This window comes from Carassius auratus, chromosome 32 (assembly GCF_003368295.1).
Source record: "Carassius auratus strain Wakin chromosome 32, ASM336829v1, whole genome shotgun sequence".
NCBI classification, from domain to species: Eukaryota; Metazoa; Chordata; class Actinopteri; order Cypriniformes; family Cyprinidae; genus Carassius; species Carassius auratus.
This window is the reverse complement of record NC_039274.1, coordinates 27356119-27376270: the sequence shown is the minus strand read 5'-3', so window position 1 is coordinate 27376270 and position 20152 is coordinate 27356119. Positions and strand designations below refer to the sequence as shown.

Here is a 20152-nt window from a genome sequence, read left to right as displayed (position 1 = left end):
GAGTATTTTCACAGCATCTTCAGTTATCTTTATGATGTAAAAGTTTCAGTCGCTCTGGTGAGGCAGTTCATTCGATTAGAGGAGGAAGTTCAAGATGTGGAGAGCGCTTTCCAATGGTTAAATTATATTATTGGCCTTAATATGTCTTTCTAGACCTGTTCTCAACTGTTTTTTGCAAAAGGACCCATATATTACATTGGACATATAGTGGAGAACCAATATCTGGAGAGTGCTTTCCAATGGTTAAATTATGTTATTGATGTTATACCAGTTCTTAGCTGTTTTTTTTTTCAAAAGGACCCACACTAGAGACAAAAATAGTTTGTCATTCAAAAGTAAGGATTTTGTTTTCTGGTTCATTCTTTGGACACAAAACACAAAATCCATGTGTATCCTTGTCACTACACACACACACACACACACACACACACACATTTATATAGGTTAAAATTGATAGCCTGAATGCACTGTAAGTTGCTTTGGATAAAAGCGTCTGCTAAATGCATAAATGCATAAATATATATATATATGTGTGTGTGTGTGTGTGTGTGTGTGGTCTATAAAACCAGTTGAAACACAAAACTGCATTTTGACAAAATCAACAAGATTTTTATCTCATGGAACTGGATTGTGAAATGTTGGTGTAACAAAACCTTGTTGAAAGTAAAGCCTTAAAAAAAAAAGAATTAATTAATAATATATAAAAAAAAATTAGGTTAATAAAATTACATTTAGACCCAAACTTCTTTAGATTGTCTGAAATGAGAGCAGCAATGTGCATTTACTTTCATAATGCATATTCCTGGTAATAGAATGGAGTGCACAGAAGCAAAGCATAGCCAGAAGAAGGTGCTTTTAACTGCAAAAACATGCCTTACCTTCACAGCCACCAGCATCTTATCTTTGGTGGGGCTGAGGTTGTAACATTCGGCCAGAAACACCTTCCCAAAAGCCCCCTCGCCCAGCTCCCTCTTCAGAACAATGTCCCTCCGTTTAATATGCTGCACATCTAAAAGAGAAACACAGATAGAGAAAAGCATATTGTTATTAAATTTATGTTTTCTATGTCAAGGTCATGAGTTCACAATGGTGCAGTAAAATGAGACTGGATTGTAAAAGGATACTGCTGTGTTGTTTTAGTAATTCTATTATCGTACTAGTTTTGCATATATTCATATTTCAAATCAGCGTTGATATTTTCAGTTGAAATTACATTTTTAGTTGAAGTTTAATTTCACAATATTAATTTAAAAACTAATTCAAAATATTAATAAAAACTATAATAGGATCTGAGTGATACCAAGTAGCCAAGGCAACATTTGTAATCCAGTTTAAGCTTTTAATTTAATTAAATATTTTATTGTAGCTTGATTAAATGTAATGTTGAAGTACAGTATGTCTTGGTTTCCCCAGAACATGTGTTTGGAATTTTTTTTTATTTTTATAAACATTAAAAAAAAAAGATCTGTCTGTGAATCTCATCAACTTAATCAACCATAATATACGATCAAACAATGACGAGAGAGGTCCAGGCATAAAATTATCCAAATAATATCATCATAAGAGACAATGTCCCTCAGGAACAGGTGGCAAAAATGAGTGCAGAAACCCAAGCCAAATTAAATATGAGTGACAGGTTATCTGTATGCGCCCGTTGTGTGTGGTGTGTTTATGCATACTTGTACAAGTGTAAATAAAGGCTTCAATCGAGAGTTGTTTGCATTGTGTAAAAGGTCAGTTCTTGTGCAGATGGTGTTGTAGAATTGCTGCTTGCAGTTACAGCTGGATGTTTTCTGGGTGTTTTTTTGTCTTCTCCGAGTTCTCTTTTTCAAAACAAAACGAGTGTGATGCAAATGAGAGTCAGTTGTAAAAGGTCTCTTTTTGCCATCTGTTGGGAACTCACCTGGGACTTGTAATGCTTTGCCATCAATGTTCATTGTCATTTCCAATTATTTTTGTGAATTTAAAGTAGCTTAAAAGCAAAAATGCTAAAAAAAAAAAAAATGCTAAAAAAAAAAAATAATAATGCTACAAATATGTCTCTACACAAACATAACAGCTTCTCTTTTCCTACATCTAATTATTTAGCTATCTACTCATTAGCCTCTACCAAACAGTAAATATAAGTTTCTAAATGAATCAACTGACACCACAGGCTATTAATTCATGTGCATGATGTAAACATATCGTATACCCTGTTATACTGCTGTCAGATCAAAAATAACCGTTTGCTCTATGCATGTCCAAAACAAAATGGTTTGTTCTACTGGATCAAATTCTACTGGTTGCTATGGTGAAGCCAATTTATATTATGCTAGGGTCATTGGGTAAAAAATGCTATTCTGAGGCAAAACAGTGTGTTTTGCTATTAAAGATAATAAATATTCCTGTTCATATCGAGTTTTTATAAACCAGCATATTTTGGGTAAACAAACGTACACTCTCAGAAATAGAGACTAATATGTGCTCTTTAGATATTAATATGTACCTCTTATGTATAAATAAGATACAAAAGTACCATCTGAAAAGGTAGCAACCCAGCAGCTTTTGTAGTTTTTTTTTCTTCCATCATTACATCCAATTAGAAAACAAAAATGGCAAAGCAAATTGAAGTGTGTTTGTATATATAATCCATTATAAAGTGAGTTAATATAATCTAATAATTTATAATACAATAACTGTAATACTTATAAATGCATATTTATTGTAAAGAATATGATGCATCAAAGCATATGATCAACATGTACATCAGTCACATTATAACATTTTTAAATTTTACAAGTTGTTGTTGCATTACTAGATGAGTATTGTAATGCATTCAATAAATGCCGTTTTATAATAAGTTATTATGAAACAGATATGATGCATTACAATTATGAATATAACTGAAATATTTCATTTGTTGACAGACTGTCAATAAAACAGCACAAAGCAAGATGATATTTAGTATACTTTGCCATAAGGGCAACAATAAATGTCAAACATGCAAAAAAATTCAAAATATTTATTATACATATTGTAATGAATCATATCTTTTTTATAATAACTGTAATTATCAAACCACATTTATTGTTGCCCTTATGGCAAGACGTTATACTGAAAATTATCTTGCTTCAAGCTCTTTTTTATTGACAGCCAATAAATTGAATATTATAATAAACACTAAATAATAAACGTTTAATAAATTTAAAAAAACTACATACAAACTGTCAGTAAAACAGCAAGATTGTATTCAGTATGGCACCTTGCCATAAAGGCAACAAAACGTACTGATCAGAGACACTTGAGCCACTGACAGACATCCAATATCAAGTGCTACAATCATCATTGACTCTCAGAGACTTGAGCAGCAGGGATCTTGTGGATTGGTGCAGGATCAGTTTAAGTCTGGAGCACCTTCCCGTCCCCCAAAACCTCATTTGTATTCACTTGCTCTTCCATTAAGTGGTCCACTGGGTTTGTCCCGTCCTCCAAGTGAACAATTACATGTGCACCTGCAGTAAGAGTCTGGGATGGGTTAACTTAACCTTCAGCTTCTCACCCAACCGATAAAGCCCGGCTCCCTCAGCTGCCTATTTACCACAATCCGTTTGTGGAAAGACTCTGAATTAGAAAGGCACCATCCCAAGATTCATTGCCATTTATTTATTCCTCACCCTGACTGAACCTGTATCAGCCCCTGAAGGCTGAAATTAGGAGAGCACAGAGGCAGGTGCGTTTGCGACATCAAAAATCTATGCTTAAAATAATGCTGTTCGTTCCTAATGAAGCAACCATGATTTCTCGGTTAAAAGGGAGGAATTCCTCCAGGTCATGCAGACCATCAATTTAAAAGGATATACAATCTAGTTCTGAAAGCATGGTGTTATAAAAATAAACATACATAAACATGCAACAATTTGGAATGTAGGCCAGCACATAGAGGTTAAATTGACTACTTTGGTGATTTTTTATTACCTTTCTGGACATGGACAGTATACCATACATACTGTACATTTTCAATGGAGGGACAGAAAGTTTTCGGACTAAATCTAAAATATCTTAAACAGAGTTCTGAAGATAAACAGAGGTCTTACGGGTTTGGAACGACATGGGGGTGAGTTATTAATGACATAATTTTCATTTTTGGATGAACTAACCCTTTAAGACTGGTTTTGTGTTCCATAGTCACAAATATGGCTGATCAGTTGTTGTCAAGCACTTGGTTTGTGTCGGTGTCCACCTTCACTGAGATGGTTTGATGAGATAATAGTTCAATTATGAGCAGTAATAATAGATGGACTGAATCCGAATCTTTGTGAAGGTGTGCACGTTCAGAGCTCCATTAAACCTGGTCTGCATTAATTTGCAATGCCCTTTTTCTGAGCTCATGCCTTTGTCTTCTCACTCTCAAGCCTGATAAATTCAGCTTGTCATTAAATGTTACCTTGAAACAATCCAATCGAAGTAATTGTGTCCAGAACAATGAAGGTGTACGCAGGAGACATCAGCATGGATATATCTTCTCTAAACGTCTCTAACAGTTCAATGTGAACAGGACACAAAACGGTCACTGCTGAATACAATATCATTGTCACTAATCTGACGAAGTGAGACAAATGAACGGATATTGCAGGAGTATGATAAGAACAACTGCTCTTCTCAACTGTATCTTTAAGACGAGTTATTTAAAACGGAAGGTCACTATTTTCATTCATACAGACAGTCTATAATTGCATTTTGGCTCCTGCTATACAGTACATTCATATGTGGCATTTTCATGATTGTATTATATAGTCTAGATGTGTTTTTAAATATCTTATAGAGACATTATGTGACAAAGGCATCCAATAACAGTAAAATAAAATAAAAAAATGTTTTAGAATTTAAAATATCTGTTGTCTATTTGAAAATATTTGAAAATGTAATTTATTCCTGTGATGCAAAACTGTATTTTCAGTATCATTCTTCCAGTCTTCAGTGTCACATGATCCTTCAGAAATGCTGATTTGGTGCTCAATAATGTTTATTATAATAATAATAATAATAATAGTAATAATAATAATAATAATAATAATAATAATAATAATAATAATAATAAAAGGTTTATTCTGAATTATTTTTTATTGATCACTGATGAATTTTTGTTTAATTCAAAGGAAATAATATGATAAATGTGGTAAACGCAGCACTTGCTCAAAATCATCTATATTTGTGATGCACAGTCCAGATCTTGTATTTATAGCCTTTGCACTCACAGATTATTAAGGACATTTTGTTTAAACTCAAAGGACATAATCTGACAATTTGATCAATGTGACAAATGCAGCACTGCTCCAAATCATCCATATTTGCAATGCACAGTCAGGATCTTGTATTTATAGTCGTTGTACTCACAGGAGCTCACTGTAGATCCCAGTGCACTCACTTCCCCTAGGAATACTGCTATCTGAATAATGATCTTCAGTCTATTGCATGTGATCCAGCCGCTGTATTTCCCATGATTTATGCCAGAAATCCCAGCTGCAAATATTTCGTGATTACTAATTAAAGAAATTAAAGGGCCATCTCACAGAAATCAATTTCCCTTGCTCTTCTGAAATAAATGTGTTATGTTAACATAATCCTGTTTCGTGATCTATATGGAAAAATGCACAAAAAAAGAAGAAATGTCTTTAACAATTTAGGCAGTTTAGACTGTTCTCCTAATACAGATCAGGCAAACGTAAAAACAAGGTGCTGGAGATTATTCTTGTATCTAGTTAAAGCAAAACTATAGTTGATGTAAGTTAGTTGGAGCTGAATACCAACGGAGATGCTGTGTAGTTCAGGCAAATTCACCTTGGGTTGAAAAGGAAAGTAAATGCAGCACAACTCAATTGTAATTGCAGAATAGCTTGTGTGAGTCAGTCATCTTATGGATTCCTGAAAAGTCATCATGTCATGGCTCAAGGGACTCGCTTACTTGAAACCGTGCAACAGCTTCCTTTCAAATACATCTACTGCAGCAGTCTACAGATAAAACGGCAATCAAATAATATTTTTATTTGTCAGAACTCCTGTAGAAATTATACTCTTACAGGGATATTTCTCATTTAGCCTTTTTCATATTTAGCATAAAAAATGTATCTTGCATTGTGACCTTAATGACAATTAAAGCAATTTTTCCACAAATGACCATAATGCATCCAGATTTTACTTTTAAGTTTCCTTTATGCCCGTTATTAGATTCTCCTTCATGTATTACAGGAAAGGAATACAATAATGCATTTTTTTAATGAATTGCAGTTACATTTTTGCAGTATAGAGTATTACTTTGTGTACATAAAATCTAAATAAAAAAAAGGAAATAATAAACGTTATTTTAAATATTACAAAAACAAGATTGACAATGTTATATGTGGTTTCTGCAGGTTTTATGAAGGTAAATTTAAGTCTTTTTCAAAAAACCTTTTAAGACCAAGTAAAAAATGTTTAAGGAATAATTTGAAGGGAACACAATATTTCAATATGTACTCTATAAAAAACAAGAACTAATACCCAGTCACTCCATCCCACACTCCTCACTATAAAAAAATCATGAGCTGAACCTTGGACCATTTTTATAAGGTGTATCTTTATATAAATGATTCAGCTTACTACAGCTAGCACATAAAGGGCTTTCTAGTAGCCCAGAGCCCAAGAAGTAAAAATATACCCTCTCTTCAGCAGCTAACTGCCATTTAAATATCACACACTCATCAGACGTAGGCACACCACGATGGTTATGTATCTACAGCCATAAAGATTTTATGCCATCCATTATGCATAAAGAGTTAATTTATTCATGAGGGCAAAATGTGATTGTCCTCTGCCTTTTGATTCCTTTTCATAGCTGTCAGTGCACCCTTTGAATAGACCACTGTTTTGTGCCTGGAATATAAATAGACTGTGTGTGTTGATGTGTGCAAGTCTGTGTCTCCATATATACAATACTATGTTCTATAAAAAAATAAAAAAAAGTCACAAGTAAATTTGTTCCAATTAATTACATAAAAGGTCTAAACTAAGACACTATTGCTCCAGTAAAGTCATTTGAAAGTCTTCAGTCACAAAGAAACCCAAAAATAGCAAATAAATATATAAATGACCACATAAATCTTGGCATGATCTCTGCATTTACATTTCTGCCCATTTATACTAAACAATGGTGTTGGCATTTGTTCCCATGCACTCTGCAGTAAGTGCAAGCTACGGGTATCCAAAAGTCATCTATTTTTAACACTATTGTGCTTATTAACACTATATCTTCAAAGCGGCCCATATCCTGCACTCTATGATGAGGATATACTATATTATAATTAATGTAGTTTTATTAAAGTCGTTGTCACTCAAGAATTTAGTTTGACCATGTATTCCATACTGTACAAAATTAAAATGAATACAAATATCAGGAAAAAAGCAAGCTACATAAGCAACTTAAATTCATGTGTGTACAGAACAGATTTCACTTTTGAAATGGCCATGATTGATACTATGGTAACCATAGCAAAACTTTGGCTTCCTCAGTGGTTGGTATCTGCTATTTTTGGAAATATTACAGTGACCAAAGACTCATTATGTTCGGCGATATTAATTAACCCATCGTCGGCAGAGCCGTCATGTTGTGTTTACGTTTGGAAGGTTGCTTGGCAGAGCACGCTCTTGAAGGGTTGCCATGTCCATTTATTATAAGCAACACTTTTTAAGCATCTGCGGGTTTGTTGTTTGGGCTCAGTTCAATGCAGGTGCAGTTCGCAATATTTTGGTATGTGGAAAATTTCCAAGATATCGCATTTGGATTTAAGCTTATTACAGTTCAGCCTTGTTGCTGTTTTTATAGCAAGTTCGAGCAATACTAATGAGTCAAATTGCACCTGGTTCACTGTAATTTATTGCATCACGCATGTAGAGAAGAGACACCACTCTTATACGCATTTAAATATGTCATTAACAACTCGTTTTCCAGTTCAGTTCAGGACACACAGAATTTCTTTAAATGTGTTTGTCATGACTTGCATCTTTCGGAAGTCAGTTGCAACTCCAACCACACTGAAATGGATCACAACATCAAACAGTGAGACGTTTACTCACAAGTGGTTGGTTTGTTGCAGCTGTGTCCATGTCGAAAGTACTGCGGGTTCTCGATGACAGGAATGCGACTCATGCCGATTACGACGGCGTCCGGTCCCGCCTCGAGAGAGCAGGGTGTGACGATACCATGGTTGACGTGATGAAGAGGGCTTGCAGAGTCTTCCTCCCCACTGATGACTGCCACTGGGCCTGTAGAATAATCACAACGCAATGATAAACCATCAACCAAAGTGAATGTTATTTAGAAGCATAAAAAAAAAAATTCTATCACAACATGGCTTTGATCCAAATCGAATGCTGATTACTATCTTTGTAAAGAGCCAAAGGAGACATTAAACTTTAAACAGCAGCTAAACAGGAGGACTTAACAACCATCGGCTCATTTCACAACATAAAACCTTCACAAGACTACAAAGACGTCACAAACTCTTTCATCAAGTTTACTTATTTATTTATTGTGAAATTGACAGTGATTTAAAATCATCCAGATTTGCCACCTGAGGGAGAGCCACTGAGCTGAGTTGGAGAATTGGAAAGATAGGGTGGTGTTACGGCTGGTAAACATATAATTTTCAACAAGCCCAGCTCAAAGCAGGACTCTTCAAAACAGTCGTTTGTTCACAAGCACACTCAGGGGACCAGTTTAAACACGGCCAGCCAAGCAAATCATCAACACAGAGGGACTGAAGTACTGAATGTTGTTTCTTTGTCTCCTCAAATGTCTAAAACCTGTTTGTAATAGTTCAGACCTGGACAGATATCTGTAAACCCACCTAATGAGCATCATTTCAGTGAATTCATTCCAAGCCGAGCTCTTGTCAGTTAACGTTTGATGTCAAATTCTGTTATCCTACTGTAAAAATTAATTCATTTTTTTCTGAATACCCAGGTTTTCTAATGAAAATCTCTAGCTCTGTTCCAAAACCTAGTGAGCTGCCTTGCTGTCTAATGAGTGCTGCAGAAATGAGTGCTAACATTTATGTTTTTTCACTTCTAATTACACAATATATATATATATATATATATATATATATTTTTTTTTTCACTTTCAAAAACGTTTCAAAAAAGTTTTTTTGTATGCAAATTTAACAGTATTTTGTTGTATAATTACATTAAATGCAAGGTTAGATCTATTACAGTTACATAGGTTTTCATCATCAAATTATGATAATTATGTATTTATTTATTTATTTATTTATTTATTTATTTATTTAATAATCCAAAAACAAATAGAAAAATTATATTTGGTTTTGTTGAAGGAATTCAGTATGAAGCTTATGGTTTGTCATCCTGGCAGCCCATCTACACACACACACACACACACATAAGAAACACTAGCTAAAATATTAATATAAATATTTATATATTATATTTATATTCCACATTTATGTCCACAAGCCATCTTGGACTATTTTAAATTAGCTAGTCAAGATCCATTTTGGTTTTGCCTTTTTAGTGAAGGATACACATCATGCAAATTTGTCAAATGAAGAAATCTTAGAAGACCGCCAAAGTCTTTGTGCCCATGATGCTTTCAAATGCTGTCTAGGTAGGCAGCTCACTAGGTGAGTTTGTCATATCCTGTGAATTTTTAAAGCTAACATCAGAAATAATAGTTTTCAGTCGAATCAATAAATCTCGTGTCAGTAGTGGTTGAAGAGCACTGCAATTTTCTTCTTTTTTTTGTCTCTCTCTTCTCACCTTGACTTTCTCAGGGTTATGGAGCATTGCCCAGACTTGCTATAGGTGTAACCCCTCCAAATACAACCCTGGGTGCAAGGGGGTGTGTAGTCTTGCCATAACAGCAGAGCCGCAGACAAGACGCAAACACTAGACGGAAAGTGAAGCGCACAAGTGACATGGCTTGTTTACTTGTATTGTGTGTTGATTTTTTTTAGGCTTTGAATAAGGCATAAGGTTTTAGCTCAAGTCCCTATGTTTGCATGTTAAACTGCCTGTTTGTCCACAACAGTTTCTTATGTGTATTCTGGACAAAAGCATCTATAAAATGTCTTAACCATAAACGTACATGAATGTCAGACTGAAGAAGCTATGCAATCGTCTGCAATTCTCTGAACTGCTAAAGCTCAAGTGGTGACAGAACACACACTGTAGGTAAAAGTAAACACACCCCATGTATATAACCACATATCTTTTGGTTGGTCTTTTGAGTTTGACATTTAGGGTCCTAGTGAGAAATGATGCATGCTTGTTGGCACAAAGTAAATCTGAGAGTTCAATATTAAACATTTGAGTGTAAGTCTTGGTGTTCTCAGTCAAATCTCACTCTGAGGGATACAGACGGCCGTTATTGATGATCCTTCACGAAGTAGGCTATAGGAAATGTATGACTCCTCCATTGGGCTGATCATTTATTTTCTTTATGATTATATAAAAAGCTTTGGGAGAAAAGCAGGATAATATTTTATTCTACAACAATGCTAAACTTACCATACGCATTATACAAGTTTAGTTTGTTTTTAGCCACTGGTGTTAATGGGCTGTATCTCACAAAAAGCCATGGTCATTTTACCCTGAAAAATAAATAGGTAAATGTATTTAAATGTTTATTTCTTGCATTAAGAGAGTTATACAGATTTTAAAAGCATTTAAGATTTGCAGGGCATTATTTTTGTAACAATTTATCACATTTAAATAAATCTAGATCTAAACTCAATACAATAATTACAATTATTCTAAGTGGTAATTCTCATTACTACTCAGCATAAAATTTGCATAAATTAAAACGGGTATAACAAATACTTCCATGGATGCTACTTACTGTACAATATTGAGGTATAAATAATAAATCATTTAATATAGCGTAATGATTGGATATTAATGGGAATATCCGATTTAATATTATAGTAATGGAAAAAAGGAAACCATTTCATCAAGCAAATTATACTTCATCTCTTGCTTTGATTTTGAAGTTAAATATGGCTTGGACGTGTTTTTGCAACAGGTAGATACTTAGGCTATGTGCATCATAATTGAATTAGTAATTTGTTATGCAAAAAAAAAAAAAAAAGTAATGTAAAATGTAAAAATGTAGTTTGTCATTGTACAACCACATCAGTTCGCAAGCAATATGTCAATATGTTACAAGCGTAAAAAAAACAATCATTAACTCAATGGTCGAGAACACTATGCTACTGTATTGAACAGACTCAAAACAGAAACGTAGTGGACACGTGACTACCTTAACAAGAAAAAAACTACTTGTGTAGATTGTGTAATTCATAATGTTACACAGGCTTTATGAACACTAGAAAAGCTAGGCAAGCACTCTAAACGCATTGGAGCAGATTTATTCCTACTCTACACTAGCACACATTCTCCTGAACAGAACTGCAATGAAATAATAAAGAGCTGCTTTCTTCACTCAGACTCCAACCATTTAAACCGAGGGAGGTGTGATCAAAATTGATACGGTTGCATCATCCTGGGCAGTCAGTGGTGGGTCAGGATTGAGCAGGGGCCATTAAATATTTACCTTTTATTATAGTCACAGGGAGCGCAAGGAGACATGTGATCATTCAGATTCTGACAGTAAGACTGCTATTGATCAGGCTACTGCATGGCCCCATGACTTCACTGATCCAACAGTGCAAGGAAAACTCAACAAGCCGCATTGAATCCCCACAGCAAATGCAGAGAAAATAGATTTGGACTCTTTAGTGCTAGCACAACAATTCATATTGAACTCAAATGAGAGGATGCTATATAGGCTGCAGGTAGAATAAGTGTTTGAGGTTGTATGGATATCTATCTATGTATGCTATGGAACTGACCCACAACTGACTTGTTTTCTTATAATTCTGAGAAAAAAAAATTATGACATACAAACTCAAAATTTTGAGATATAAACTCCCAACTCTGGGTTTAATTATTTTTTTTTCTTAACAATTGTACGTTTTTATCTCACGTTCAGTTTTTTCTCTCTCTCTCTCAGAGTCATGACTTTTTATCTTGCAATTCTGATTTATTTTTCTCCAAGTTGAGTTTGTTTTGCAATTTCTCTGAATTCACTAAAAAAATATGAATTGTGATATCAACTCAAAAGTCCAACTCAAAAGTCTGAACTGTGATAAGAAAAGTCGCAATTACCTTTTATTTTATTTTTTATTATTGTTTTATTTATTTATTAATTTAGTGACATGATATTGACTGTTGCAAAAGTGCTCACAGTACTCTTGCACTGTCCTACAAATACAAAACACTGAAACCAAGGCTACACATTTTAAGTCCTTTTTAGACTATTTTGATGAAGAAAAAAAAAGCAATCTAAAATATCTGTTCATATTTCTGAAATGTAACTTCTATAACACTTGCTAAATTAAATAGGGTCATGTGACAACAATGTAGCATACTACTTTTTGAAACATACAACATATGTGCAACATGCATTCTGTATCACATACTATTCTTACTAAATGGAAAGTATTATATACTGTATACTGTGCAGTACACTTGGACTGCATTCCAAACATAACCATAGCTTTTGTTAAAGATTAAGTCTGATCAATAATCAATCTCGGTTTTATGGGTTGCATTAACTTGAGTACGTGGTTTATTGTTGGTTATTATGGTAATCAATGTAAACTTCTATGAAAAACCGTCTGATGACAGAACTTGGCAATTCCACTAGCAATAAAACAGCCTCTTTTATGTTAACCAATCTCATACAGGTTATTCAATTAGTAAAGAACACAAGAACCAGTCAATAATGAAGCCTATCACTGATTACAACAAAGGGTTAAAGCAAAAATATTATCCAAAATGAACATTTTGACATCTCTGCCAATAGTGTGAAATATTTTTTGTAAATATATAAATTAAGCATGTAAATAAATATACAAACTATATGTATTTTGCTTTTGTATTTTATTATATTTCATAAAGCTCCCTCTGTGATAAATGTTAGGAAATGTGCACATGTAGACAGTTTGTATGTCTTCATGTTAATCCAAATGAATTTATAGACAAATGCAGGGTCCCAAGTTTGGTTCTAAGAGGCCTGAAGGAAAGGAAATCACAACAATAACCAAAGACAATAACAATCTCCTGAAGCTCGCCCGACCAAAGCACCAGACAGGGTTCAATCACAACTCAAAGAGTCTAGGAAATACATCTGCAAATACCGTGGCAAACAGAAAGCTGAAATACACACACGCTAATCTTAAATGCGCAGTACAGATAATCACAGAGGTGAGCCACTGTCACCCAAAATCTGGGTTCGCATAATGGGCTCAATCAGACACAGTGCTAGAGGCAAGAATGTAATTATTGTCTGATTCTCCTCATGTCGTGCCACAGACAGTTACATAACATGTATCATATCAGCATTTCTTTTTAGCTCTCCAGTTAATTCTAGATAGAATTCTATGGGTAGTCCAAGAGGTTCATTAAACACAAACAAATCACACACAGGGGCCCTTGGACTATATTTTGCGGCTCTTAAATCATAATTTAGCTGTGTTAATCCCATCACAAGACAGGAACAAACAAGCTCAAAATGAGAACAAAACAAAAGAAAGTGCAAAATGCTTCATTTAATAATTCAAACACGTGTTAGAAATAAAAGCATTTTTGTTTTGATGTTGTCTGTGACCCTGTTACAGTGTCTAGAACGCAGGGATTCCCCTGTCAACACTGCTTTTGCTCATCAAAGGCAGATATGAGAAGTATTTCATTTAGATTCATCTAGCTATTTATAGTTATTAACAGAGTTGCAGTTTTGACTAGTACTTGCAGACATTGGAGAATTGTCTGCAGAATTACTGGAGAAACAAATATATTTAAAAAAAAAATTTTTCTCCCTGAGGACCTTTTACAAATCATATCATACCAATCATCCAGAAATTCACAAATTACTGTGTATATATATATATATATATATATATATATATATATATATATATATATATATATATACTAAATAATGAACTAAATTTTAAAAAAGCATTCAGTTCTATTTACCATCATGAAGAAAGTACTCTCATAATTTGAATAAAATTGCCTCTTGTGTTCATGCATATTACGTTTTTGCAAATCAGTTTGAATAAATTAAATGAATGCATTAACGGAAAGTCTTATTAAACTATAAGCAATACACACACTTACATATTGATACTTTGCCACGTCAAAATCAAACCTCAAATGGCCTGAAAGCATGATCTGTGTTTTTTTTTTTAGTGAGCAAGCTTGTTGAAATCAAAGGTATACATCTCCACATCAGTGACCAGCAGACATGAACTGGCCATCGGGTCAATAGTGTGCCGATCGCCGAAGCCATTACAGCGCATGCGAAACTGCAAAAAGCAAATACTCTAAAAGTGTAAAGTGTTGCTACTCGATGAAAAAGCAGAGCGGGATCAGTCACCCGCACAGTTGATGGCAAAGGTGCACTGTGCTTCCGTCACAATGTAAAATGATAAACAGCGTAATGCTTGGTCCATTCAGATAATTGAACAGAATAGCTTCTTTCTCTATAAGTGTCTAATTAATTTTAATTCAAGTAAAATTTTAATTCAATAAGAGCCTGATTACAGATAAATATCGGCGTTAACATAAATATCGGTGTTAACATACAAATGTTAAAGTCCTTAAAGGGATAGTTCACCCAAAAATTAAAACGGTTATCATTTACTCTCCATCGTGTCATTCCAAACCAGTATGAATTTCTTTATTCTGTGGAACATAAAATTTGAGAAATTCAATTTTTTTTTTCTTCTGTGCAGTAGAAATCAAGGGTAACCAAATTGTTTTTTGATAACATTATACAAAATATTTTCTTTTGTGTTCCACAGAAGAAACGTCTCGGTTACGTATGGTAACCCTCGTTCCCTGAAGGAGGGAACGGAGACGCCACGTCGGATGACCGACGAATATGGGATATCGCTTCGATAGACCAATCTACTTCGAGTGTAAACTAAACGAGCCAATGCACATTGGCATGCAATTATTGCATCCAGCTGCCGCTGATCACTGCGTGAGTATAAGAGGGCAGCAGGTGCAATGCATACCAGTTTTTCGCTGAGGAGCCGAGCCGGGAACCCGGCAGCTCAGCGGCGGTACAGCAACCATGGCGACGGGACGTGGCGTCTCCGTTCCCTCCTTCAGGGAACGAGGGTTACCATACGTAACCGAGACGTTCCCTTTCAGTCGGTCACTCTCGACGCCACGTCGGATGACCGACGAATATGGGATCCCTATCAAAGCGCCATGGGTGCTGCCCCTTCCAGTGCCCTGTGCGAGCCGCCTGCGCCCCTATTAGGTGTAGGCCGGGGCTCAGAACAAGTAGCTCCACTCACCATTGTCAAAGCACTACCTCACTGGGTGAGATTGGATAACACTGGGAAAACGTACCCGGTCCGCTTGGAGCCGGGACGCTGCGGAAGCCCCATCCTTCCCGAAGGAGGTCTCGGAGGCAAATACACATATAGCATCCGTTTAGGAGTATACGGAGAAATTTGAGGTGATTAAAACCCTCTTGGGAAGGCAGAAGTCTGCCGGGGAAACACGGGCTCTAAGACTATACCGTGGACTATACACATACGAGTACCGCTTAGGTCTCAATATGGAGCCCAGCCTTCCATGGTTCTCACGGATTCATCATGAAGGCCTGGCGCCGGACGTTCCGCCGCGTCCAGCTGCCTAGGGTGATGGAGGAACTCAACAGGGTCTACAGTTCGGACACTCTGGAGCAGTTTTAGCAAGCCGACACTAACCGGGGCCTCTCAGTGCCACTACCCGTTTGAGGTGAGAACACAGGAGGATACCGGCTCTACACGAAGGCTATAGAACCTAGCGAACGTGTTAGGGGTCGCCCAGCCCGCCGCTCTACAAATATCTGTCAGCGAGGCGCCACGAGCCAGCGCCCAGGAGGATGCAACACTTCTAGTTGAGTGAGCTCGAAGCCTGAACGGGCAGGGCACATCCTGAGCCTGATAAGCCAGGGTTATGGCATCCACAATCCAGTGGGCCATCCTCTGCTTAGAGACGGCATTCCCCTTCTGCCGGCCTCCGTAACAGACAAAGAGCTGGTCTGAGGTCCTGAAGCTTTGCGTCCGGTCCACGTAGCACCTTAATGCTCGAACAGGACAAAGCAAAGCCAGGGCTGGGTCTGCCTCCTCCAGGGGCAGCGCTTGCAGGTTCACCACTTGGTCTTTGAAGGGTGTAGTGGGAACCTTGGGCACGTAGCCAGGCCGGGGCCTCAGGATTACCTGGGAGTCAGCCGGCCCGAACTCTAGGCACGAATCGTTGACCGAAAATGCATGCAGGTCCCCTACCCTCTTGATGGAGGCCAGTGCAAGCAGGAGCACAGTTTTCAATGAAAGAAACTTTAGCTCAACTGAATGCAAAGGCTCGAATGGGCCCTGCTGTAGTGATTTAAGCACTAGAGACAGGTCCCAAGAGGGTATACAGGGGGGCCGGGATGGATTTAACCTCCTGGCCCCTCTAAGGAACCTGATGATGAGGTCATGCTTACCCAAAGACTTCCCATTCACAGGGTCATGGTACGCAGCAATAGCAGCAACCTGGACTTTGAGGGTGGAGGGAGACAGCCTTCGCTCCAACCCTTGCTGCAAAAAGGATAGCACGGCCGCAATCGGGCATCTTCGGGGGTCTTCTCGGCGAGAAGAACACCACTCAACGAACAGGTTCCACTTCAAGGCATAGGCGTGTCTCGTAGACGGTGCTCTTGCCGAAGTGATGGTGTTAACTACCTCTTGGGGTAGGTCACCTAGAACCTCCGCGTCCCGTCCAGGGACCAAACATGGAGTTTCCAAAGGTCTGGACGCGGGTGCCAAATGGTGCCCCGTCTCTGAGTCAGTAAATCCCTCCTCAGAGGAACCAGCCAAGGAGGGGCTGTCGAGAGAAGCACTAGTTCGGGGAACCAGGTCCGAGTAGGCCAATATGGCGCTACTAGCAAGACTTGCTCCTCGTCCTCCTGGACTTTGCACAACGTCTGTGCGAGAAGGCTCACTGGGGGAAACGCATACTTGCGTAGGTCCCGCGGCCAGCTGTGTGCCAGTGCGTCCGTGCCGAGAGTTCCCTCGGTCAGGGAGTAGAAAGCCTGGCAGTGAGAGGTCTCTGGAGCAGCAAACAGGTCTACCTGAGCGGCTCTGAACCGCCTCCAAATCAGCTGGACCGTCAGGGGATGGAGTCGCCATTCTCCTGGGAGCATTGCTCAAGACAGCTCGTCGGCTGTACGACTGAGCAGGCCTGGAATGTGAACAGCACGAAGTGACCTCAGAACCTTCTGACTCCAAAGGAGGAGGTGGCGGGCGAGTTGCAAGATGCGACGAGAGCGCAGACCACCTTGGTGGTTGATGTACGCAACAGTCGCAGTGTTGTCCAATCGGACCAGCACAGGCTTGCCTCGTAAGAGACCTTTGAGACGGTTCAAGGCAAGGTGCGTTGCTAACAACTCTAGGCAATTGATGTGCCACTGCAGCTGCGGGCCCGTCCAAACCCCTGAGACTGCATGCCCGTTGTACGTGGCCCCCCCGGCGGTGGTGGAGGCATGCGTGTAAACCACAGCATGCCTGGAGATCTGCTCTAGGGGCACCCCTGCCCATAGGAATGCCAGATCTGACCACGGAGTGAGGGTTTGGCGACAGGCCGGTGTAACTTGGACCCGGTGAGTGCCGCGCTTCCACGCCCACCTCGGGACTCGGCCATAAAGCCAGTGCCGGAGCGGTCTCATATGTGATAGGCCGAGCGGTGTAAGTGCCGCTGTGGCCACCATATGCCCCAGGAGCCTCTGAAAGAGTTTCAGTGGGACCGCCGTCCTGCTCTTGGATGTATTCAAGCAGGCTAGCACCGACCGCGCACGTTCCTCTGTGAGGCGTGCTGTCTGTTCGACCGAATCCAACTCCATACCGAGAAAAGAGATCCTCTGCAATGGTGAGAGTTTGCTCTTTTCCCAGCTGACCTGAAGGCCCAACAGGCTCAGGTGCCGGAGCACCACATCCCTGTGCTCGCACAACTGATCTCGAAATTGTGCTAGTATCAGCCAATTGAGAATGCGAACACTCTGCTCTCTGAGAGGAACGAGAGCTGCCTCCGTGACTTCCGTGAAGACACAGGGAGACTGGGACAGCCGGAAGGGCAGGACCTTGTACTGATATGCTAGTCCTTCGAACGCAAGCCGCAGAAAAGGTCTGTGGCGCGGAAGTATGGACACATGAAAGTACACGTCCTTCAGGTCGATCGCTGCAAACCAATCTTGGGGACGGACGCACCTGAAAATGCGTTTCTGTGTCAACATTTTGAACTGTAGCCGATAGAGGGCCGGATTCAAAACTCGCAGATCCAAGACCGGTCGTAACCCACTGCTTTTCTTGGGTACAATGAGGTACGGGCTGTAAAGCCCCTTCCTCATATCGGCTGGAGGGACCGGCTCTATCGCGGCCTTCGCCAGTAGGACTGCGATCTCTTTCCGCAAGACAGGGGCATCGGACGCTTCCACTGTAGTGAAGCGGACACCGCAGAGCTTGGGGGGAAGCCGGGCGATCTGAATCGCATAGCCGAGGCTGATGGTTCGCAGAAGCCAGCGAGACGGGCTGGGTAGCGCTGACCAGGCGCCTAAGAACCGTACAAGCGGGACCAGCAGAACCACAGCCGTACCCGCAGTGGGGCAGCGAGGTGGAACACAGGGGCCCAACTCGGGCGGCTTGTGAGCAGGCCGGAGTGTGGTGCGAGTGTGGGGTGCAGGGCTCACCTGGTTCCATGGGTTGGCAGAGGGTGCGTGAGTAGGGCCTTTGTTGACGCTCTCGAACCGCCCGCAGCTGCCATCTGGCGAAGGAGGAGGATGAGTGAGGTCCGGTGCTTGGCCGTCCGCAACTCTCCGTGCCCTCCTGGGACCCAGAGAGGGAGGAAACTACTCTCCTGTCGAGATTTCCAAATTCTCCGCCTGGCCCTCCTCCAGGGGAGGGAGAGGTGCCTACACCATCTCCCAGAAAGCAGCTACCTCTCTCTGGGTCACCCGTCCCAGGGCCTCTTGCTCTTCTGCTTACCGTCAGGTTTGACGGGGGCCAGGACGGGAGGGGCAGCCTGCCTGTGCCCAGCTCAACGGCACCACTTGGAGGCTGCTGCAGATGCGACGCGTGAGCAGGGGCGGATGCAGGGGGCTGCCCTCGGCGACGAGCAGGCTGGGGCACTGCAGCCGGCGGGTGGGTGGAGATAGCAGCAGCTGCCCGCCGGGGCAGGATGTGTCGGATCGCCTCAGTCTGCTTCTGGGCAGCCGAGAATTGCTGGGCCAAAATCTCAACTGCGTCGCCGAAGAAGCCGGTCTGGGACACAGGGGCATTGAGAAACCGGACCTTGTCGGTGTCCCTCATGTCTGCCAGACCCAGCCACAGATGGCGCTCCTGGACCACTAATGTGGACATCGCACGACCCAGCGAACTCGCGGTGACCTTCGTCGCTCGAAGCGCAAGGTCAGTGGCGGTTCGGAGCTCTTCCAGAAGCGCTGGATCGTGACCACCCTCGTGCAGGTCTTTCAGTGCCTTAGCCTTGTGCACCTGCAGTAACGCCATAGCGTGTAAGGCGGAAGCAGCTTCCCCGCAAGCCACATAGGCACTGCCGGTCAGACCAGACGAGTGCCTACAGGCCCGGGAAGGGAGCACCGGGTCTCCACGCCAGGAGGCGGCGGACTTAGGACACAATTGCATCGCTACCGCCCGCTCCACCGACGGGATTCCTGAATACCCCTTCGCTGCACCGCCCTCGAGGGTGGTGAGGGAGGAGGAGCTCACCGGCTGGTTTCTGGCAGTAAAAGGTGCCATCCACGACTTGGTGAGCTCGTCATGCACTTCCGGAAAGAAAGGCACTGGGGTGGGGCGCTGAGAACCAGCGCGCACCACCCCGAGAAACCAATCATCCAGCCGTGAGGGCTCGGGACGCGGTGGGGGATTCCACTCGAGCCCTACCCTCTCGGCGGCCCGGGAAAGCATAGCTGCCACTTCGGGATCCGAATCAGGCTTTGTCACCATCCCAGAGGACGGTAGCGCAACCGAACCGTGATCCGACAGCTCTCCCTCCGATGCTG

General features: G+C 40.5%; 1 protein-coding gene across 1 annotated transcript in view; it reads right to left on the bottom strand.

Annotated features, from left to right (window-relative positions):
• The window catches only part of LOC113051985 (NT-3 growth factor receptor), a 93545-nt gene that overhangs the window by 13068 nt on the left and 60325 nt on the right, over positions 1-20152 (bottom strand). Inside the window, exons 12-13 of the mRNA XM_026216196.1 lie at positions 8092-8280; positions 879-1009 (exon numbers count right to left, since the gene is read on the bottom strand). Coding sequence (XP_026071981.1) covers positions 879-1009; positions 8092-8280 — 320 coding nt within the window. The remainder of the gene's footprint in view (positions 1-878; positions 1010-8091; positions 8281-20152) is intronic.